The 19,396-nt window shown below is 47.4% G+C and overlaps 2 protein-coding genes across 4 annotated transcripts in view; one reads left to right on the top strand and one right to left on the bottom strand.

Annotated features, from left to right (window-relative positions):
• Positions 1 to 998, bottom strand: part of CAPZA1 (capping actin protein of muscle Z-line subunit alpha 1) — a 47,587-nt gene extending 46,589 nt beyond the window's left edge. Inside the window, exon 1 of one of the 2 annotated variants that reach the window (XM_073557300.1) lies at positions 812 to 998. In XM_073557300.1, the coding sequence (XP_073413401.1) occupies positions 812 to 994 (183 nt within the window). In that variant the 5' untranslated portion in view covers positions 995 to 998. The remainder of the gene's footprint in view (positions 1 to 811) is intronic. The other variant, XM_073557299.1, reaches the window with a different exon arrangement.
• Positions 999 to 1,175: 177 nt separating this feature from the next.
• ST7L (suppression of tumorigenicity 7 like) overlaps positions 1,176 to 19,396 on the top strand; it is a 184,766-nt gene continuing 166,545 nt past the window's right edge. The window contains exons 1-3 of one of the 2 annotated variants that reach the window (XM_073557297.1): positions 1,176 to 1,341; positions 11,869 to 11,951; positions 16,656 to 16,815. In XM_073557297.1, coding sequence (XP_073413398.1) covers positions 1,176 to 1,341; positions 11,869 to 11,951; positions 16,656 to 16,815 — 409 coding nt within the window. Of the gene's footprint in view, positions 1,342 to 6,152; positions 6,285 to 11,868; positions 11,952 to 16,655; positions 16,816 to 19,396 lie in introns of those variants that run through there. The other variant, XM_073557298.1, reaches the window with a different exon arrangement.

Here is a 19,396-nt window from a genome sequence, read left to right as displayed (position 1 = left end):
GGGCTTGTGGAGGAGCCTCCACCCAGCCATTACTGACGAGCTCAGGCAGGATGGCAGCCGCACGGCCGGAGACGCCTCATCCCTACTCCCAATGTGTACCTATAGCCAGGGAACCCACCACCATTGTACCAGAGACCCCTTTGTGGCCTGGTTATCACTTCACAGTAATGGCTGGGACCACTGGCATTAAACATCCCATTAAGGCTGCTACTTGGGGTAGAGAATCTGATGCCGTCACATCTGTCCTGGGCTCTAGTGTTGGGACTGAGCTGCAGTACCAGATGCAGCCTGGAGACAGGTGTGGCGCTGTTTCTGGGGTAACCCACTAACAATCCCTGCGGCCTCACACAGTCCCAGCAGAAAACCGAACAATCATCTATAACAAGTCCGTGGGGTCAGATAGTTTAAAGGCAGAAAAATAAACTGAGGAAAAAGAAAGACAGAGAAGGACCCATCAGAGCTGGGGCTGTCGCCACGCGCAGGATGTTGGTTGCTCCTGACAACTGCCCCAAACCCGGAGCCGACCCCAAGGAGAGCTGACAAGCTGGGCCAGCCCCGCAGACATGACACCGGGCACGCTGCGCCTTGTAGTGCCACACACCGCAGGACCTAAGCTCGTACGCTAGAAGCTACGGTTAACGATTTCACTGCCGGGCCCAGGTAGAACTGCTGCTTCCCACAGCACTGCCAGAGTTAAACGGGGCCGTGGACCACAGCAAAAAGAAGCCCGTGAGCTGCGTCTGCTCTCTGCCCCCCAGCACTAAGCGCCGCAGACCACAACAGGAACTGCTGCCCCCCGAAAGCCGCGTACCTTCTCCTCATCAGAGACCCGATCCTCGTAGTCTGCCATCTTGGCTGCGAATGGCCCAGCCCCACTGAGAGGAGAGCGCAAAGCATCGCGGGAAGGGAGGGGGAACGTCCGGTCCAAGGCGGAAGCGGGGATACTGAGCGGCCGCCATGTTGGTGCAGGCACAGCAGCGTTTGTGCCCAGCATTAGTCGGTGCGGCAATACCCAGCACAGTGCGGTACCCGGCAGTAATGCTCATACAGCGCTGAATAGTGAGGCGGTGACACGGGTTGGCTGCAGCACGGGACATAGCGACCGAGCCGCTTCCAGCTCCGCCAATCCCAGGCCGCGCTCCGCCTATTCTGCCCTAGAGCAGGAAACAACAAACATGGCGGAGTGTGCGAGTGTCGGCGCCCGGCCTCCCCTGCTGGCCCGGGTGAAGGGCTGGCTGTGCGGGCACTGGGCGCACGTGTGGCTGCTGCTCCCTGTGGCGGGGCTGCTGCTTCTCTATCACTTCAGAGCTGCGCTCCGCCTGTACGAGGCCGTGCTGAGCGGTGAGTGCTGTGCTGTTACCTAGCAACGAGGCCATCCTCGCTGGGGTCAGGGGTGGGACTACAGCACCCAGCAAGCCCGGAGCGTGGCGCCCCCCTCTGCTCCTACTCTCTTGGAGACCACTGTATTCCGGGGCTACATGTGCTGCCTGCCTGATCCACACACGGGGCAGCTGCTGATAGCGGAGACGGTGCCCATGGCAACAGGTCACATCCGTGGTGGGCGCCCGCACTGCGCCATTGATGTGTATATTGGGCCCCTTACTGCTCATGTGGGAGCAGAAATGGAGGGGTTTCCATTCTATACTGTGATGTAATATCGGTATTCATAGCTCCCTTCATCACAGTCGTGCCCCCGCTAACAGCCAGCCGTAGTCACTGATCACTCGGACCCTCACAGTCAGGCCCCCGCTAACAGCCAGCCATAGTCACCGATCACACGGACCCTCACAGTCGTGCCCCCGCTAACAGCCAGCCGTAGTCACTGATCACTCGGACCCTCACAGTCGTGCCCCCGCTAACAGCCAGCCGTAGTCACTGATCACTCGGACCCTCACAGTCAGGCCCCCGCTAACAGCCAGCCATAGTCACCGATTACACGGACCCTCACAGTCGTGCCCCCGCTAACAGCCAGCCGTAGTCACTGATCACTCGGACCCTCACAGTCGTGCCCCCGCTAACAGCCAGCCGTAGTCACTGATCACAAGGACCCTCACAGTCGTGCCCCCGCTAACAGCCAGCCGTAGTCACTGATCACACGGACCCTCACAGTCGTGCCCCCGCTAACAGCCAGCCGTAGTCACTGATCACACGGACCCTCACAGTCAGGCCCCCGCTAACAGCCAGCCGTAGTCACTGATCACAAGGACCCTCACAGTCGTGCCCCCGCTAACAGCCAGCCGTAGTCACTGATCACTCGGACCCTCACAGTCGTGCCCCCGCTAATAGCCAGCCGTAGTCACTGATCACTCGGACCCTCACAGTCAGGCCCCCGCTAACAGCCAGCCGTAGTCACTGATCACATGGACCCTCACAGTCGTGCCCCCGCTAACAGCCAGCCGTAGTCACTGATCACAAGGACCCTCACAGTCGTGCCCCCGCTAACAGCCAGCCGTAGTCACTGATCACACGGACCCTCACAGTCGTGCCCCCGCTAACAGCCAGCCGTAGTCACTGATCACACGGACCCTCACAGTCGTGCCCCCGCTAACAGCCAGCCGTAGTCACTGATCACAAGGACCCTCACAGTCGTGCCCCCGCTAACAGCCAGCCGTAGTCACTGATCACTCGGACCCTCACAGTCGTGCCCCCGCTAATAGCCAGCCGTAGTCACTGATCACTCGGACCCTCACAGTCAGGCCCCCGCTAACAGCCAGCCATAGTCACTGATCACATGGACCCTCACAGTCGTGCCCCCGCTAACAGCCAGCCGTAGTCACTGATCACAAGGACCCTCACAGTCGTGCCCCCGCTAACAGCCAGCCGTAGTCACTGATCACACGGACCCTCACAGTCAGGCCCCCGCTAACAGCCAGCCATAGTCACTGATCACACGGACCCTCACAGGCCCCCGCTAACAGCCAGCCATAGTCACTGATCACACGGACCCTCACAGTCAGGCCCCCGCTAACAGCCAGCTGTAGTCACTGATCACACGGACCCTCACAGTCAGGCCCCCGCTAACAGCCAGCCGTAGTCACTGATCACATGGACCCTCACAGCAGGGCTGTGGAGTCGGAGTCGGTGCTCATTTTGGTGGAGTCGGAGTCGGAGTTGGAGTCGGTATAAAATGGACCGACTCCGACTCCTAAAATATATAATAAATTGGGTACAGTAATTCAATGCAGGATGTGCTGAATATTTTTTCATAGGAGTTTGGGAAAGTTATGAAATGTCCTATAAATGGCTGTTCTATTCCTGATCTAAGGCTACATTCACACACAGCGTTTTTCCTGTGTTTTTTGAGGATACGTTTTTCAGCTGCAAAAGCAGATCAGCTTTTTAAAAAACTGCATCACCTGAAAGGTTTTTGAGCTCATAGATAATGTTTTTAATAGCAAAAGCAGATTAGAAATCTGCTCTATCTATATATCCATTTATCCATATCTGTCTATCCATATCGTATCTGTACCAAAAAGAATGAAAACCGGGTAGTACACCAATATATATTCTGTTCTATCTAAATATCTTGATTATTGGATCATAAAAATGATTAAATGTCTGAGGTTCACATTGTACTACAATAAATTTTTCACTTAAATATAAGCAATCTGTGTGGGAGTCGGAGTCGTGGAGTCGGAGTTGGAGTCGGAGTCGGTGTAAGGGAAATTGAGGAGTCGGAGTTGGAGTCGCAGGTTTGGCTTACCGACTCCACAGCCCTGCCTCACAGTCAGGCCCCCGCTAACAGCCAGCCGTAGTCACTGATCACACGGACCCTCACAGTCGTGCCCCCGCTAACAGCCAGCCGTAGTCACTGATCACATGGACCCTCACAGTCGTGCCCCCCGCTAACAGCCAGCCGTAGTCACTGATCACACGGACCCTCACAGTCGTGCCCCCCGCTAACAGCCAGCCGTAGTCACTGATCACACGGACCCTCACAGTCGTGCCCCCCGCTAACAGCCAGCCGTAGTCACTGATCACACGGACGCTTACAGTCGTGCCCCCACTAACAGCCTGCCGTAGTCACTGATCACACGGACCCTCACAGTCGTGCCCCCGCTAACAGCCAGCCGTAGTCACTGATCACACGGACCTTCACAGTCGTGCCCCCGCTAACAGCCAGCCGTAGTCACTGATCACACGGACCTTCACAGTCGTGCCCCCGCTAACAGCCAGCCGTAGTCACTGATCACACGGACCCTCACAGTCGTGCCCCCCGCTAACAGCCAGCCGTAGTCACTGATCACACGGACCCTCACAGTCGTGCCCCCCGCTAACAGCCAGCCGTAGTCACTGATCACACGGACGCTTACAGTCGTGCCCCCACTAACAGCCTGCCGTAGTCACTGATCACACGGACCCTCACAGTCGTGCCCCCGCTAACAGCCAGCCGTAGTCACTGATCACACGGACCCTCACAGTCGTGCCCCCGCTAACAGCCAGCCGTAGTCACTGATCACACGGACCTTCACAGTCGTGCCCCCGCTAACAGCCAGCCGTAGTCACTGATCACACGGACCTTCACAGTCGTGCCCCCGCTAACAGCCAGCCATAGTCACTGATCACACGGACCTTCACAGTCGTGCCCCCCGCTAGCAGCCAGCCGTAGTCACTGATCACTCGGACCCTCACAGTCGTGCCCCCCGCTAGCAGCCAGCCGTAGTCACTGATCACTCAGACCCTCACAGTCGTGCCCCCCGCTAACAGCCAGCCGTAGTCACTGATCACACGGACCCTCACAGTCGTGCCCCCCCGCTAACAGCCAGCCGTAGTCACTGATCGCACGGACCCTCACAGTCGTGCCCCCTGCTAACAGCCAGCCGTAGTCACTGATCGCACGGACCCTCACAGTCGTGGCCTAAAGGTTTGAGGCTGACATAAATTTAGCTTTCACGGTTTCTGCGTCAGTGTTTTAGATCCTGTTAGTCAGATGTTCCTATGGTGGATAAGGCCGGACATACCCCTTTAAGAGCGAACCCTTTAGGTGACACTTGGCAGAGAATGGAGGCAGAGGCTAGGGAAGTGCTCTGATCATGCCTGGAGCACTTAAACCTAATTTGCATATGCAGTAAAACACCAATTTTTCAGTCAGGGAGCAACAAATTGCATCAGTAAGGCCTCATGTAGACGCTGTGATTTATCATATATGCAAAATCCAAGTGTCATCAGCGTGTTTTACCAGAGTTTGGTCACTATGGGAACGGAAAAAAAAAAAAAATTACAAAGAAACACTGGAAAACTGAGCTGTAGTAGCAAGGGAAAGGTCTGTGATTAAAGGGAACCTGACGGCCCCCGTCTCCCCCAACCCAGCAGCGTTTATAGATTTGTTGTTACTTACTCTGCCACGTTCACACGTTCAGTATTTTACCTCAGTATTTGTCGCCAAATCCAAGAGTGTGTGTTAAATCCAGAAGTGGTGACGTGTTTCTATTATACTGTTCCTCTGATTGTTCCTCTCCTGGTTTTGGCTTACAGATACTGAGGTAAAATCCTGACAGTGTGAACGTGGCCTTGCCAGCACTCTATAGGGTTGGTCACCTCATTCCATGCTTTCCAACCTCTGATTATCCCTGTGACGAGCCAGTGGGGCGGTGTCTTGCCCAGACTGGTGGTCCCTCACCATGGTCCCTGTGGGTGAGATACCGTGATTCCCAGGAGCCGGCTTCTTCGCGCTCTGCAGCTCTCGCCGATACGCCCGGCTCTCTTCGCCTCTGGTACCGGCTCTACACTTCGTAGCTTCTGAGGCGCACAGGTGATGAAGATGGGGTATATAACAACACATACACAAATGGTGGTGGGTTCGAGGGCACAGGGGGACCTGATAGATTCCCTTTTAAGTGTAACCTGTCATTAGATTGTTGACTCTTAGTCAGAGAGCAGCATAATGTGGTGACAGAGGCAGTGATTCCAGCAATGTGTCACTTACTGGCTAGTGTACATTTGATGAAATCACTTTTATCAGCAGGGATTAATACTAGAGGACTAGTAAACCTGATGCCATGTAGTCCTCCATATTCATGAGCTCAGTATAGCCCCGCCTCCACCACTGATTGGCAGCTTACTGCCTATGCACAGTGTACACTCAGTAGTGTGGGCGGGGTTATACAGAGCTCAGCATTCAGAAAAGACCTGCTAGATCTGCAGCAAGCAGCTGAGAAAGAGCCACATTGCTGGAATCAGGGTATCTGCGTCTACATCTTGGTGCTATCAGATGGGGTAACAAAAACTCAGTGACAGATTCCATTGAAGTTCCCGCAATGAGTATTTGACTTTGTATACACCGGGTGAGTCTGAGAATGACTAGGGATAAAGGTGAACTTGTGTCTCTCTTCTTTTTTGTGAAATATTGGTCTGAGAAAAGCCATGTGCACGGCCCTAGACTATAACGGGTATGTGTACTATCTGTGGAGATCCCAGACGTGTGAATGAGGCCTAAACTGCTTTACTGTCCCCCTCTTTAGTCATTGATACATGGGATAATCCCCCCACACTGCTGTGTACAGATGGCATACCCCGCTGGGGGCCTCTAGCCCAGTAATGAAGCGTGCGGGACGCTGCTCGGATTGTGGATGTGGTTTACTGTCTCTCACCTTTTATTTCACATTACTCTGCAAAGCTCAGTGTGCCCCCTGCTGGATAAGTTTTGATATTGCACCCTTCATGTCTCACCAAATTTTATTTTTTTTTCTAAGTATTTGGCACATTTTTTAAAAGTGTGGCTGTTGTCAGACTCCGCAGCCTTATGGTATGGGCTGTAGGATGGAGGACACAGGCGTCAGTAGTTTGACCCCTGTAACAGCCAACAGCTCATCCCTGGCAATGCCAGTCCTCTCCTACACTCCATTGGCCTCCAGCCACTTTCAGAAAGACCTTGCATTATGTCATCTTATACATACTTTTTTAATTTATTTTTTTCGATTAAGCCCGTCAAAAACCAGCCAGTCTGAGCATGCGGTGAGTTCTCTTGTTAGGTAAAGTAGCGCAGATATTGGCGTGTGACTGACGGGGCGCTGATAATACCCCAGAGCCAGCATTCATGAGGTGAGCTCCCCCATCTGTCTCTCCAGTGGCGGCTGTGTGCCTGCATATAGAGCACCTGCAATCACGTCATTCACATGTAACAGTGTCTGGTCAGGGGCTCCGTTTTTATTATTAATGGTTTTCTGCTATTCACAAGAGAAAAAAAACAACTCCTACCATTACACCATTACAATGTTACCGGCCATCACATGGTCAGTACCCGGATGACGTGCGATCAGTGGTTTTCATGGACCCACACACGGGTAGGGTAATTCTGATCTTTTGCTGCCCGCTCGGTCCACATGGATAGAACAAGCATGTGAGAATCAGGCGTCTGTGCGAGGACTCCGGCCTCCAGCATACATGTCTGTGGGTCTGTGAAAATCATATACAGCACACGGATGTGATCGGCGTGTAGTCCATGATTAACATGGCCATGGATAGGTGACGCTTTGTAATTTTCGTTTATTTATCCATATGTGAAAATCGCTGTTCTTAAAAACTGACACACGGACCACCACTAATGAAGCTGAGATCCAAAGCACCGGTGAAACTTGGCCTGTGAGACCTTGGGGCTCTTTCAGACCTCAGATCTTCTCGTGCTTTACAGATACCACTTGTACCTATGACGGCGTATGTTTGCATGTCCGATCTTTTCCCCACACACAAGCACGGAGTTATGTCCGATATCTCTCCGAGTGACGCCAATGCCTGCCTGTGGGTTTGTGGAGACATTGGAAAGCGCTCAGATGCTGTGTCTGATAGGTGAAGCTGGAGAAACTATCAGTTTGGGTTTTTTTTCATTCAGGAAAAACTGACCAAACTCTGACACTTTAATAAGAAACACTAATGTAACTTGGAACGTTTCCACTTTCATGAGAAATCACTAACATCTGAATGAAGTCTTAGGCCGGGGTCACCCTTGCAACTGCAATGCGAGAAACTCGCACATCAATAACCGGCACTTGGGACCGGAGTGTGCGGCTGCATGTCTTTCTATGCAACTGAACGCTCTGGTCCCAACCACCGGTGTCAGAGCTGGGTATTGAGGCGAGAGACTCTCGCAAATTTCTCGCATTGCCCTCACAAGTGTGACCCCGGCCTTAGGGTCCCGTTTCACATAGCGACGCACCAACAATCCCGACAAAGATCGCTAGTAAGATGTCAAACAGGCAGATCTCTTCAACGACGCACCAGGGATCGCTGATGTGTTGTCACACAGCGGCTATACTGAACGATTCCAGCCTGCGTCCCTGAGTTCTGCGTCGCCAACGAGGTCGCTCGTCGGCGTCAAACACAGCGATGCGCGCTGGCTAGCGGGACGCCGACGATGAAAAAATGGCCCAGGACATTCCAGCACGATCAGCAATAACCAGCAGGGGGGGCGGTTGCCGCTATGTGTGACACGTAGCGAGATCGCTGTTGGGTCACAAAATCGGTGACGCATTAGCGATCTCGCTATGTGTGACGGGGCCTTCAGAGTGAGGAGAGCTGAGAATTTGGTGCTCACCATTCATAAATGTTCCAGATCAGACTTTGTCTAAGTGCAGACCAAGACAGCCGAAAGGCTGAAAATACGGTCCCACGAGGGCTGCACTTTGCGGCTGCTTCCCACCACTTAGCATCCAGAACACATGGAGTGTGCACTGGTGCCATCTGCGTGTGATTATTCACAGACCCGTAGACTTGTATGGGTAATTTTCATCAAAATTGGATCGGTCTCATTGATTATTTGCAGACATGCTGTCTGCAAAAAAAATCAGACGTGAACGGGACCATAGACTTTAACATATGGATAGAACACGTACGCAAAAAATGGATGTCTGAATGAGGCCTTAATGTGTTTTTACCATTTTATGCGGTATAGTTTTTTTGGTCTTAAGTGATACTGTGGAAACTGCATTAGAAAGGATTCTCACTTGTGATGTTCTGGGTGCTACAGAATCCTGTAATAATCCGTAGCGGACGTAGCCTTAAAGACAAGACCACACTAGTGACAGCTACGTAATTCAGCGAGACGGAACAGCCAAATTACACAACGGGACGTGTATCGGACAATTCACCGCATATTTACTAAAGAAGAAACCACGCAAGAACGCCGGATGTGAACATTTTCTGTGGCCACGTTTCCACATTGCATAAACACAGTGTTCTCCTCTGGAAAATCCAGAATGTGTGATAGTTCAAAGAAAGTGGATGCGATTTCATGAAAACTCCTAGAAGGGAAAGAAACTGCAACATTTTCCAAATGGCAACATCACCCAGGGGTCTTTCTATGAGGCCAGGTATATTGCCTATAACGAATGCTGCTCAATGATATTATTAATTGTTGAATCGCCATTAATTCAATGGTCCTGTACATGTGGAAAAGGGTTGATATACAAAATGTATAAATTACAATTAACAAACGAACAGTGCCAGACTGGTACGGATCGGAAGAGGACCCAGTCCTCATGGGCTTACAAATGACAGAGGATTGGGTGAAGGAGACAGTAGATAGCAGATTGCAGCTTTCTGGGTAGTAGTGATGTGACAGTAGGGTCATTCCAGGCTTTCCTGAAGAGATGAGTTTACAGGTTCCATCTGAAGGTTCCAAATACAGGAGATAATCGGACATTTTGAGGTACTGAATTCCAGAGAATGGAGAATGCTTGGGAAAAATCTGAGAGGCAATTGGGTGATGAACGAGAAGAAGGTCTTGTGAGGACCAAAGATTACTGTTGTATCAAATAATGATTTATCTGAGGAAGAAGTTGGATCAACTCCGAAACAAGTATGAGTAATGCAATAAAAACTCTTCTACCTGACCTTGGACATCCTTTCATATGAAGATTACAGCATAAGTTATTGTCCGTTAGCTTTGGTGGTTAGGAAGTTGTTAGTAATTTTGGTTGGGGTGGGGACAGAAGCTGGATCGTAGGTTGTTGAAGAGTGTGTTAGATGAGAGGTCTCAGGAGGAAAGTTTGATGTGGACGTTCAAGCAGTTTTGAAGTGAAAGGGAGTAATGATACGGGGTGATACAGTAGCTGAATGTAGAGGTTGGGTTATGTGATAGTTTCTTCATGATGGACATGATTGTTGCATGTTTGAAAGAAAGGCCGACTGCAGAAGTTAATGGTAGGATGAAAAAATGGGTTAGGGCTGGGATATACAAGATGGTGAGGTTGTAGAGGAGGTGGGATGGGACAGAGTCAGGTGCACAAGTGGTGCTGTCAAATTTGGCAAGAAAATTAGCAAGCTTTCCTTTGGTTATGGGGAAGGGCATTGGTCTGTTATGTGGTAGTTGAATACTAAAGCTTTGTCTGATGTGATCGCTCTTGTTTTTGAAATGTGAGGCAAAGTCTTCTGTAGAAATGAGGGATGTGAGAAGGGACAGTTGTGGATGAAGAAGGGAATTGAAAGTGCTGAATAATTGTTTAGAGTTGTGCGTTCGGGAATATACGAGAGTTATGAAAGTATTCAGCAAAAGTGAAACTTGTTTGTATGTGATAGTCTTCCTGTGACTACTTTTTTCTCCAGTGCCTCTCTGCTACTCTGGACACTTGTTTTTTTAGTGGGGCTGGTGTGCCAAGGTTGTCCATTGCTTTGTTGCCTTCTGCAATGCATGAGAGAGGCAACCAAGTCAACAGCTAATGAAGGCCACCATAACACCGTGCAGCCGGTGAGGCCCAAGAAGGATAGATTGCTGGAAGTAAATAGATAACATGATGGATGTTACAGATGTTCCATATAGCGGAACCACATAATGTCCTAGCCTGCCATCAGAGTTGACACCTCGATGAGTCCCCACGTACTAAGTATGGCTATGCCTTATACACAATGATAATCACTTAGGCAGTGTAGGGACAAATTGGATCATTTCTAATTTACCCCGCCATTTTAATTACATTGCATTAAAGCTAAGTGTTAGGGCTTGCTCGTGAGGGTTTTTTTTGGGTATCCCCAATTTGTCCGAATATGTTATGGATGGAGCAGGCGTTCCATAGCGCTCCTGAGAGGGGGCGGTGGAGTGGGGATGAAGAGTTATAGCATGTTTTTAAGGTTGAAACACAGTAATCTTGTATGTTTTCCATTACAATCGGGTAAATGCTTGCTTTCACCAGCGGATTGACTTTTCACAAATGCGATCAATGTCAAACTAGAGAATTATCAATGGCTGCACATGTTTCCTGTGGGCAGTGATTGGGCAACGATATAAAGCTGCTAGAATACACATATCTGAGGCAAATCTGATTAAAAGAAGAAGAAACGTGCATATTAATTTACTGCAGATTTTATATAGCGCTGTGTGATCCTTTTTTGGATTTATAAGGCTACTTTCACAATAGCATCGTGCACTGCACGTCGCAATGCGTCGTTTTGGAGAAAAAACGCATCCTGCAAAGTTGCCCGCAGGATGCGTTTTTTCACCATAGACTAACATTAGCGACGCATTGCGACGTTTGGGCACACGTCGCATCCGTCGTGCGACGGATGCGCCGTGTTTTGGCGGCCGCGACGCACAAAAAAAGTTACATGTAACGTTTTTTTGTGCGTCGTCTCCGCCATTTTCGACCGCGCATGCGCGGCAGAAACTCCTCCCCCTCCTCCCCGGACATTACAATGGGGCAGCGGATGCGATGAAAAACTGCATCTGCTGCCCCCGTTGTGCGGCGCTTCCACACTATGTGTCGGTGTGCTGCAACGTCGCACAGCGACGTGCAGTGCACGACGCTAGTGTGAAAGTAGCCTAAGCCGTATGTTATATGAAAATTGTTTTTTGTTTTAAATGACCCCACTGTAACACAGACTCTGTTACTATGAACCCATATAGACTTCTGTATTAATCTGATTTGTCTTCTGTTTCAGTGACTGGATTCATTAACACATTAACCCCCAAATTCTATGTTGCTCTTACTGGAACATCATCCCTCATATCTGGGTTAATATTGGTAGGTATAAAAGTTGTACCTTGGAAAATGCACCAATAAGAATAATTATAAAGCCAAGTTCACACTAACAGGTCGTCCATGATGATTTTGATAACTTGTTCACTTCAATTCGAATTGAGCTGCAGTACCTGAAAATAGACACTATGTGGTGTATCGAGCTGTGTTCTTCTGGCTCTGTACACTTCCGTGGCCAACAGCTGAGTGATTGGAGTGCTGTGTGTCTGATACTCCCCTTCCACCTGACATCGATGGCCTATCCTAAAGACAGCTCTTCTGTTTTACAGTCATCAGCACCCCTTTAATGTAGCAAAACTTTGTAAGTTTTAAAGGGAACCTGTCAGCAGGATTGTGCACAGTAACCTACAGACAGTGTCAGGTCGCTGTCGTTATGCTGATTATAATGATACCTTGGTTGATGAATTCTCTCTTGTGGTTGTTGTTTAATCTTTATTTTAAGTTTTGAGTTAATGATATGCTCATGCTCCAGGGCGGCCTGTGGGGGGGTCTTCATGTGGTGCTGTGATTAGCTAGTCATAATGAAGACTGCTGACAGGTCACTGATCCCTCACTGTCCCCTAGTTTACACAATGAATAGCGGTACATACTGAAGTAAAAATAACCCTTCTGCTGTTAATAACTATTCTTGATGTTATTGAGCCAGTAAAAAAAATAAAAAACAATTTGAAAATGGCGCACGCTGCGCCTGCGCAGCAGCATCTATTGGTGTGTATAAAGATCCGAGATCTGCTATTGCACAGGTACGGGCGGCGCCATCTTGGAGGAGGAATTTTTTTTTCTTCCCCAGTAAGATGGCGCCACCAGTGCCAGCGCAATAGCGGTTATCAGATCTTTATACCCCAAAAGCTGCTACTGCGCAGGTGCTGTGGGCGCCATTTTCAAATTGAGTTTTTTTTTTGCTTAATAACATCAAGAATAGTTATTATCTGGACACTAAACATACGATCATGCTGCAGCGTACGTGTCACGGCCGGCACCTGCCTGCAGAAGGGTTTTTTCTTCAGTATGTACAGATATTCATTATGCCAAACTAGGGGCAGGTCAGTGAGTGCTCAGCAACCTGTCAGACGCCATACAAATGGCTAGCTAATCAGAGCCTCTCATGAACACCCCCCACAGGCTGCCCCGGAGCACAAGCATATCATTAACTGAAAACTGAAAATAAAGATTAAACAACAACCACAAGACAGATTTCATCAACCAAGATATATTGTAATCAGTATAACGGCGCCGACCTGACACTGTCTGTGGGTTATTGTGCACAATCCTGCTGACAGGTTCCCTTTAAGAAGCAGTTGGAGGTAAGTTTAGAATTTCTTCTGTAGGAGACATTTGTTGTACTGCTTCTTGGAAATTTCAAAGGTTTGTAGCAAAAAAAAAAAATCCTTATTCGACAACTCTAAGGCTGGTTTCACATTAGCGCTTTTGTGCGCAGCGCATCGTGCGCACCCGTGCGCATGCGCACCTATGTTTAACATGACGTGCGCATGGTCTTGCGCACACTTGCGTTTTCATGCGCATGCGGTTTTTTGTCTTTCGCGCCAGGCGCGCCAGACGCAACATGTTGCATTTTTTGGTCCTCCCTGACTCGTCAAAAAAATGCATGTGCACGGAATGCACAAAAACAACACATTGAAGTCTATGGGAATGCATGCGTGCGCATGGTCTTGCGCACGCTTGCGTTTTTTTGCACATGCGTTTTTGAGGTAAACAAGTCTGGAATGTGGTCTAGACAATGGGAAAAATGTCACACCTAAAAACGCATGCGCATAAAAAACGCAAAAGCGCATGTAAAACGCAAGCAACGCTGCGGTTTTTTTGACGCATCAGCGTACGCATGACGCTAAAAAAAGCACGTTTGTTTTGCGTTTGCATGCGTTTTTCTTTGCGTTTTTTATGCGCACGATGCGCTGCGCAAAAAAACGCTTATGTGAAACTAGCCTTATCCACTATGCAGATAATAACTGCTAGATCAATGTAGATCTCACCACTGGTACCATATTTATCATCTGTCCAAATAGTTTAGGTTTTCAGATGCTTGAAGCCTTTTAGAATGATACAATCTAATATTCTTCTTAATGTTATAATTTAGCCATTATTTCTTTGCAGCATGGATGAAATGCTGTTACCAGTAGTTATCTATCAGGCCTCAAGGTGGCACCTCAGAACCAGAAACGATCAGCTGTCTTGTGGCTGACTTTCTACAGCTGGAGATGGTGCACTGCTCCCTAGTCTTGTGTCCTTTACTATAACACTTCAGTGGTCAGGAAGGCAATTCAAGGAAATGGATGAACCTTTTTTCGTCACCCACATCAATAGAGACATTAACAAGGACTTTAATAAAGTCTCTTCTAATGCCATGACCCCTCCTAGGCAGTAGTTACTAATAAGCCGAGGAGTGTAGAGTGTTGCTCTCCATAGAGGATTTTGAGTGGTTCTGTTCTGCCAGGTGTCGAGAACAGAGGGGTGGTCCCTTAGAGCCTACTACACCGTAATGGGGAGCTAAGGAGATTGTGTGTGCCACCATGCCAGCTCTGCGTACATGGCAATGCCACGGGCAGAAGGCATTAGACGCAGTAATATCCGGAAATTCCACTTGCCTTATTTATTCTTTTTTTTTTTAGCTGTTTTTACTCTTTATTAAATGAATAACTTCTTTATCAGGATGAAACAGACCGTATGTGATCGGCATAATTGTAAGTCCTATCAGGACAGACGGGAGGAGCGGAGGGTGCGCTCATGAGCGTTTGCCGATTATTTTTAGCCCTTCAGATAATTGGCTGTAATTACCCTATTACCGCTGTTCTCATGTGGAAAGGGGAACAGAAGGTTGTTTTACTGTATACGGGGATATTGGTTCCATACTAGTGGAGCAAGAAATTTACTGCACTCTCATTTTCTTAATAATTAGAGGAAGGGTCTGCAGGCAAGAATGAGGAACCTGTGAAGTAGATACACTGATGAAGGTGTATTCAAGGAGCATGTTCTTATAGCTAAAAGCAAGTGTAGCGGTGACCTTGGGGAGATCAGCGCCCTCTTCTCACTGTGGGGGAGGTCAGCAGATCTAGGAGGACCCAGTGTCTAGTACACAGAGGAAAATAGTGGGTATATTCCCACATTGGGGCACATTTACTAATACAGCGTGATAGTTAGACAGCATAAACTTAAGAGGGTCTTGATTTATTAAAGTGACATATGTTGGATGATCAATTTATCATCGTTCCCCCTGTGATGCAAGATGCTAATGGGTTGCCGTGGTGGCTGTGGACCACCTATAGGCCAGGTCACCGCCATCTTCGTAGTCCCATTCAGATGGCCTGGGCTCCCTAGGACAATGTGACTTTTACTATACACTGGTATTGCAGTATATAGTACAGGCGATCAAGCAATCGTAGGTTCAAGTTGCCTACAAATGTTGTGAAAATGTTAAAAAAGCAAAGCATTAAAGTTTAAATTGATCCCCTTCCCCAATCCAGCAATAAAGAAGTTAAAAAAATAAACATATTGGCTTTCATCGCGTCCGTAAAAGTTTGGTCTCTAAAATTATTTAGCACATATTATAACCAGCGTAAAGAAAACAAATCCAAATGCCACAATTGTTGTTTTTCAGGCACCGCAGTTCCCTGAAAAATGCAATAAAAAAATTGTATATACCACCAAATGATATCAATCAGAAAATGACCAATGAAAATTGCCATGCGAAAATCAATCAGAAAATTGATTTACAAACTATTTGTGAACAATAATGTTCTGATTTTTTTTTGAAGGGAATCTTGTCGCCTCAATTTGGCGCAGTATGTAAATGAGTTGTGTCCGGTCCGATGGGCGGTGTTTTGGCTTCTTCCCTCCACCCCTCCTTGGCCGCTGTATGCAATCATTCTGGGAATTTCCGTATTTGTTGTCCAGATTACGCTCGTGCGCATTGCAGTATCCAATCGCGTGTGCGCAGTATGCTTTGCCCAACTGCGGGCAAAGCCGAAAATCATTAGTGCGCAGGCATCGGCGAACTATGTCCCAGAACACAGATATGGCAGCGATATACTTCAGGGACATACGGTAGTTCACCGGCGCATGCGCACATTCTTTTCGACTTTGCCCGCAGTTGGGCAAAGCATACTGTGCACGTGCGATAGGATATTGCAATGCGCACACGCGTAATCTGGATGACAACTATGAAAATTCCCAGAAAGATTGCGTACAGCGGCCAAGGAGGGGTGGAGGGAAGGAGCCAAAACAGGACCAGACACAACTCATTTACATACCGCGCCAAATTGAGGTGACAGATTCCCTTTAAAGGCTTGTTCCACATAATAAATGTGCAATTTTTCAAAGAATTTCAGAGCAATAACTTTTACTAAATCTCCCCCTTTCCATTTTTAGAGTATGTGCACATGATGTCTTTCAGGTACATTATGCCAGAAACCCGCCAGAAAAAGTGCTAAGAAAATGGCAAAAAGAATAAACTTGTTAAAACGACTTTTTGTCATGCACATGTTCCATCTTTTGTCGCCTCTTTTAACCGCTTCAGGCTTCGAAAACCCTTTTGTTGGCTGTTCCCGCTTGGAAGCCGCCACTAAGAAAATGTGTGTGTATATATACACACATACAGTTTATCTGATGTCCACTTTTACATATCAGCTATACAGTGTGTTATCTATGTAGTAATGTGTGTCTTTTGTGTTTTAGATTTTTGAATGGTGTTACTTCCGGAAATACGGCACATCTTTCATCGAGCAAGTGTCTGTAAACCACTTACGTCCTTTGATGGGAGGGATCGATCCTGGAGCCTCTGCGGATGGTTTCTTCCCTAACTCTGGAGACCATGAGACTAGACAAACTCTGTCAGGTGACCATCAGTGACCGATAACGGCACGTGCATTTCCTCACGCATCCTATTCACATCCTACAGATGGATGGAACAAGAAGCCATGATGTCATTGGTATTACAGAATAGAGTGCGTAGACTTGTTGGCCCTGAAAAGCAGAAGCTCCACAGTCTAGTTTCCATCTTGGGTCACGGGTGCAGGGTGAAGTGTTGACTCAGTGTTGCTTAGCTGGCAATCATCATGTCTCCTGCTCCTCGAGACATCAACACATAAATGAAGTAAATGCATAAAATAGAGGTTCTTTTAAAACACATACACTGTATCCCCATTCTGGAGATGGCCCCATCAGACCTTTATGGTACATACAGTTAGGTCCATATATATTTGGACAGAGACATTTTTCTAATTTTGGTTCTAGACATTACCACAATGAATTTTAAACAAAACAAGTCAGGTGGACAATTGACTCCAAGGCTATTTCATGGACAGGTGTGGACAATCCCTTCGTTATGTCATTCTCAATTAAGCAGATAAAAGGCCTGGAGTTGATTTGAGGTGTGTTGCTTGCATTTGGAAGGTTTTGCTGTGAAGGAAACAGCGGTCAAAGGAGCCCTCCATGCAGGTGAAACAAGCCATCTTTAAGCTGCCAAAACAGAAAAAACCCATCCGAGAAATTGCTACAACATTAGGAGTGGCAAAATCTACAGTTTGGTACATCCTGAGAAAGAAAGAAAGCACTAGTGAACTCATCAATGCAAAAAGACCTGGGCACCCACGGAAGTCAACAGTGGTGGATGATCGCAGAATAATGTCCATGGTGAAGAGAAACCCCTTCACAACAGCCAACCAAGGGAACAATACTCTCCAGGAGGTAGGCGTATCAATATCCAAATCTACCATAAAGAGAAGACTGCATGAAAGTAGATACAGAGGATTCACTGCACGGTGCAAGCCACTCATAAGCATCAAGAATAAAAAGGCTAGACTGGACTTTGCTAAAAAAACATCTAATAAAGCCAGCACAGTTCTGGAAGAACATTTTTTGGACAGATGAAACAAGATCAACCTCTACCAGAATGATGGAAAGAGAAAAGTATGGCGAAGGCGTGGTACAGCTCATGATCCAAAGCATACCACATCATCTGTAAAACACGGCGGACGCAGTGTGATGGCTTGGGCATACATGGCTGCCAGTGGCACTGGGTCACTAGTGTTTATTGATGATGTGACACAGGACAGAAGCAGCTGAATGAATTCTGAGGTATTCAGAGCCATACTGTGTGCTCAGATCCAGCCAAATGCAGCCAAATTGATTGGTCGTCGTTTCATACTACAGATGGACAATGACCCAAAACATAAAGCCAAAGCAACCCAGGAGTTTATTAAAGCAAAGAAGTGGAATATTCTTGAATGGCCAAGTCAGTCACCTGATCTCAACCCAATTGAGCATGCATTTCACTTGTTAAAGACTAAACTTCAGACAGAAAGGCCCACAAACAAACAGCAACTGAAAACCACCACAGTGAAGGCCTGGCAGAGCATCAAAAGGGAGGAAATGCAGCATCTGGTGATGTCCATGAGTTCAAGACTTCAGGCAGTCATTGCTAACAAAAGGTTTTCAACCAAGTACTAGAAATGAACATTTTATTTACAATTATTTAATCTGTCCAATTACTTTTGGTCCCTTTAAAAACAGGGTGTCACATGTTAAGGAGCTGAAACTCCTAAACCCTTCATCCAATTTTAATATGGATACCTGCAAATGAAAGCTGAAAGTCTGAACTTCAACTGCATCGGAATTGTTTTGTTTATAATTCATTGTGGTAATGTCTGGAACCAAAATTAGAAAAATGTTGTCATTGTCCAAATATATATGGACCTAACTGTAGACCATGTCTAAGACCATGTAGCTTTTTGTTAATGATATGGACACCCTTGGGGGCAATTTTCTTTACTTAAATGCATGTATTTTGGTTTCCAATCATTTTTGCATTTGTATCTCATTAAAAGTTTTGCAATTTTTGGTTTTCTTTAGGCTTTTTGTTTCCTTGGCTGCAAAATGAGTTCACTGAGAAACTGCCGATGAGTTGATCTGACTGGGAAGGCTTTTTTTGAAGTATTCTGTACAAGCTTATGACCGAACTTTGAAGGTCTATCTGAACTTTGAAGTGGTCATCAGCTGAGAGGAGCTCGGTAAAAGACAGATACGGGAGTTAGAAATTCCCCATCAGAATGGTCCACTAATGGATTCTCAGTTGACTCATTGTGATGCCAGCAATGCGCAGGGAAACGAGCAGCCTAGAAAAGCCAAACACTGCAAAATCTTGAATGAAACCTAGTGGCAGAAATTATTTTTGGCACCTAATAAAGAAAACACATTAACCCAACTCCTGCTCATCGTTATCAGCACCCATGAAGTTTAAGTACATTAATGTGGAATAATCTGAAAAAAAAAGAATCAAGTGAAACAAAAATAGAAAAAACTTAAAGCTTGCTGTGACAGTGGTATTGGCACCGTTTTCATTAAATTAACATGGAAACACATTTTGACTTGTCTGTGGTAAATCACAAAGGAGAATCATCTGTGATTAATGGTGCCCA

Source organism: Dendrobates tinctorius, unplaced genomic scaffold, assembly GCF_039654945.1.
Source record: "Dendrobates tinctorius isolate UK_male_01 unplaced genomic scaffold, ASM3965494v1 ptg000246l, whole genome shotgun sequence".
Classification (NCBI taxonomy): Eukaryota; Metazoa; Chordata; class Amphibia; order Anura; family Dendrobatidae; genus Dendrobates; species Dendrobates tinctorius.
Note: the sequence above shows the minus strand (reverse complement) of the source record. Positions and strands in the feature narration are given on the sequence as shown.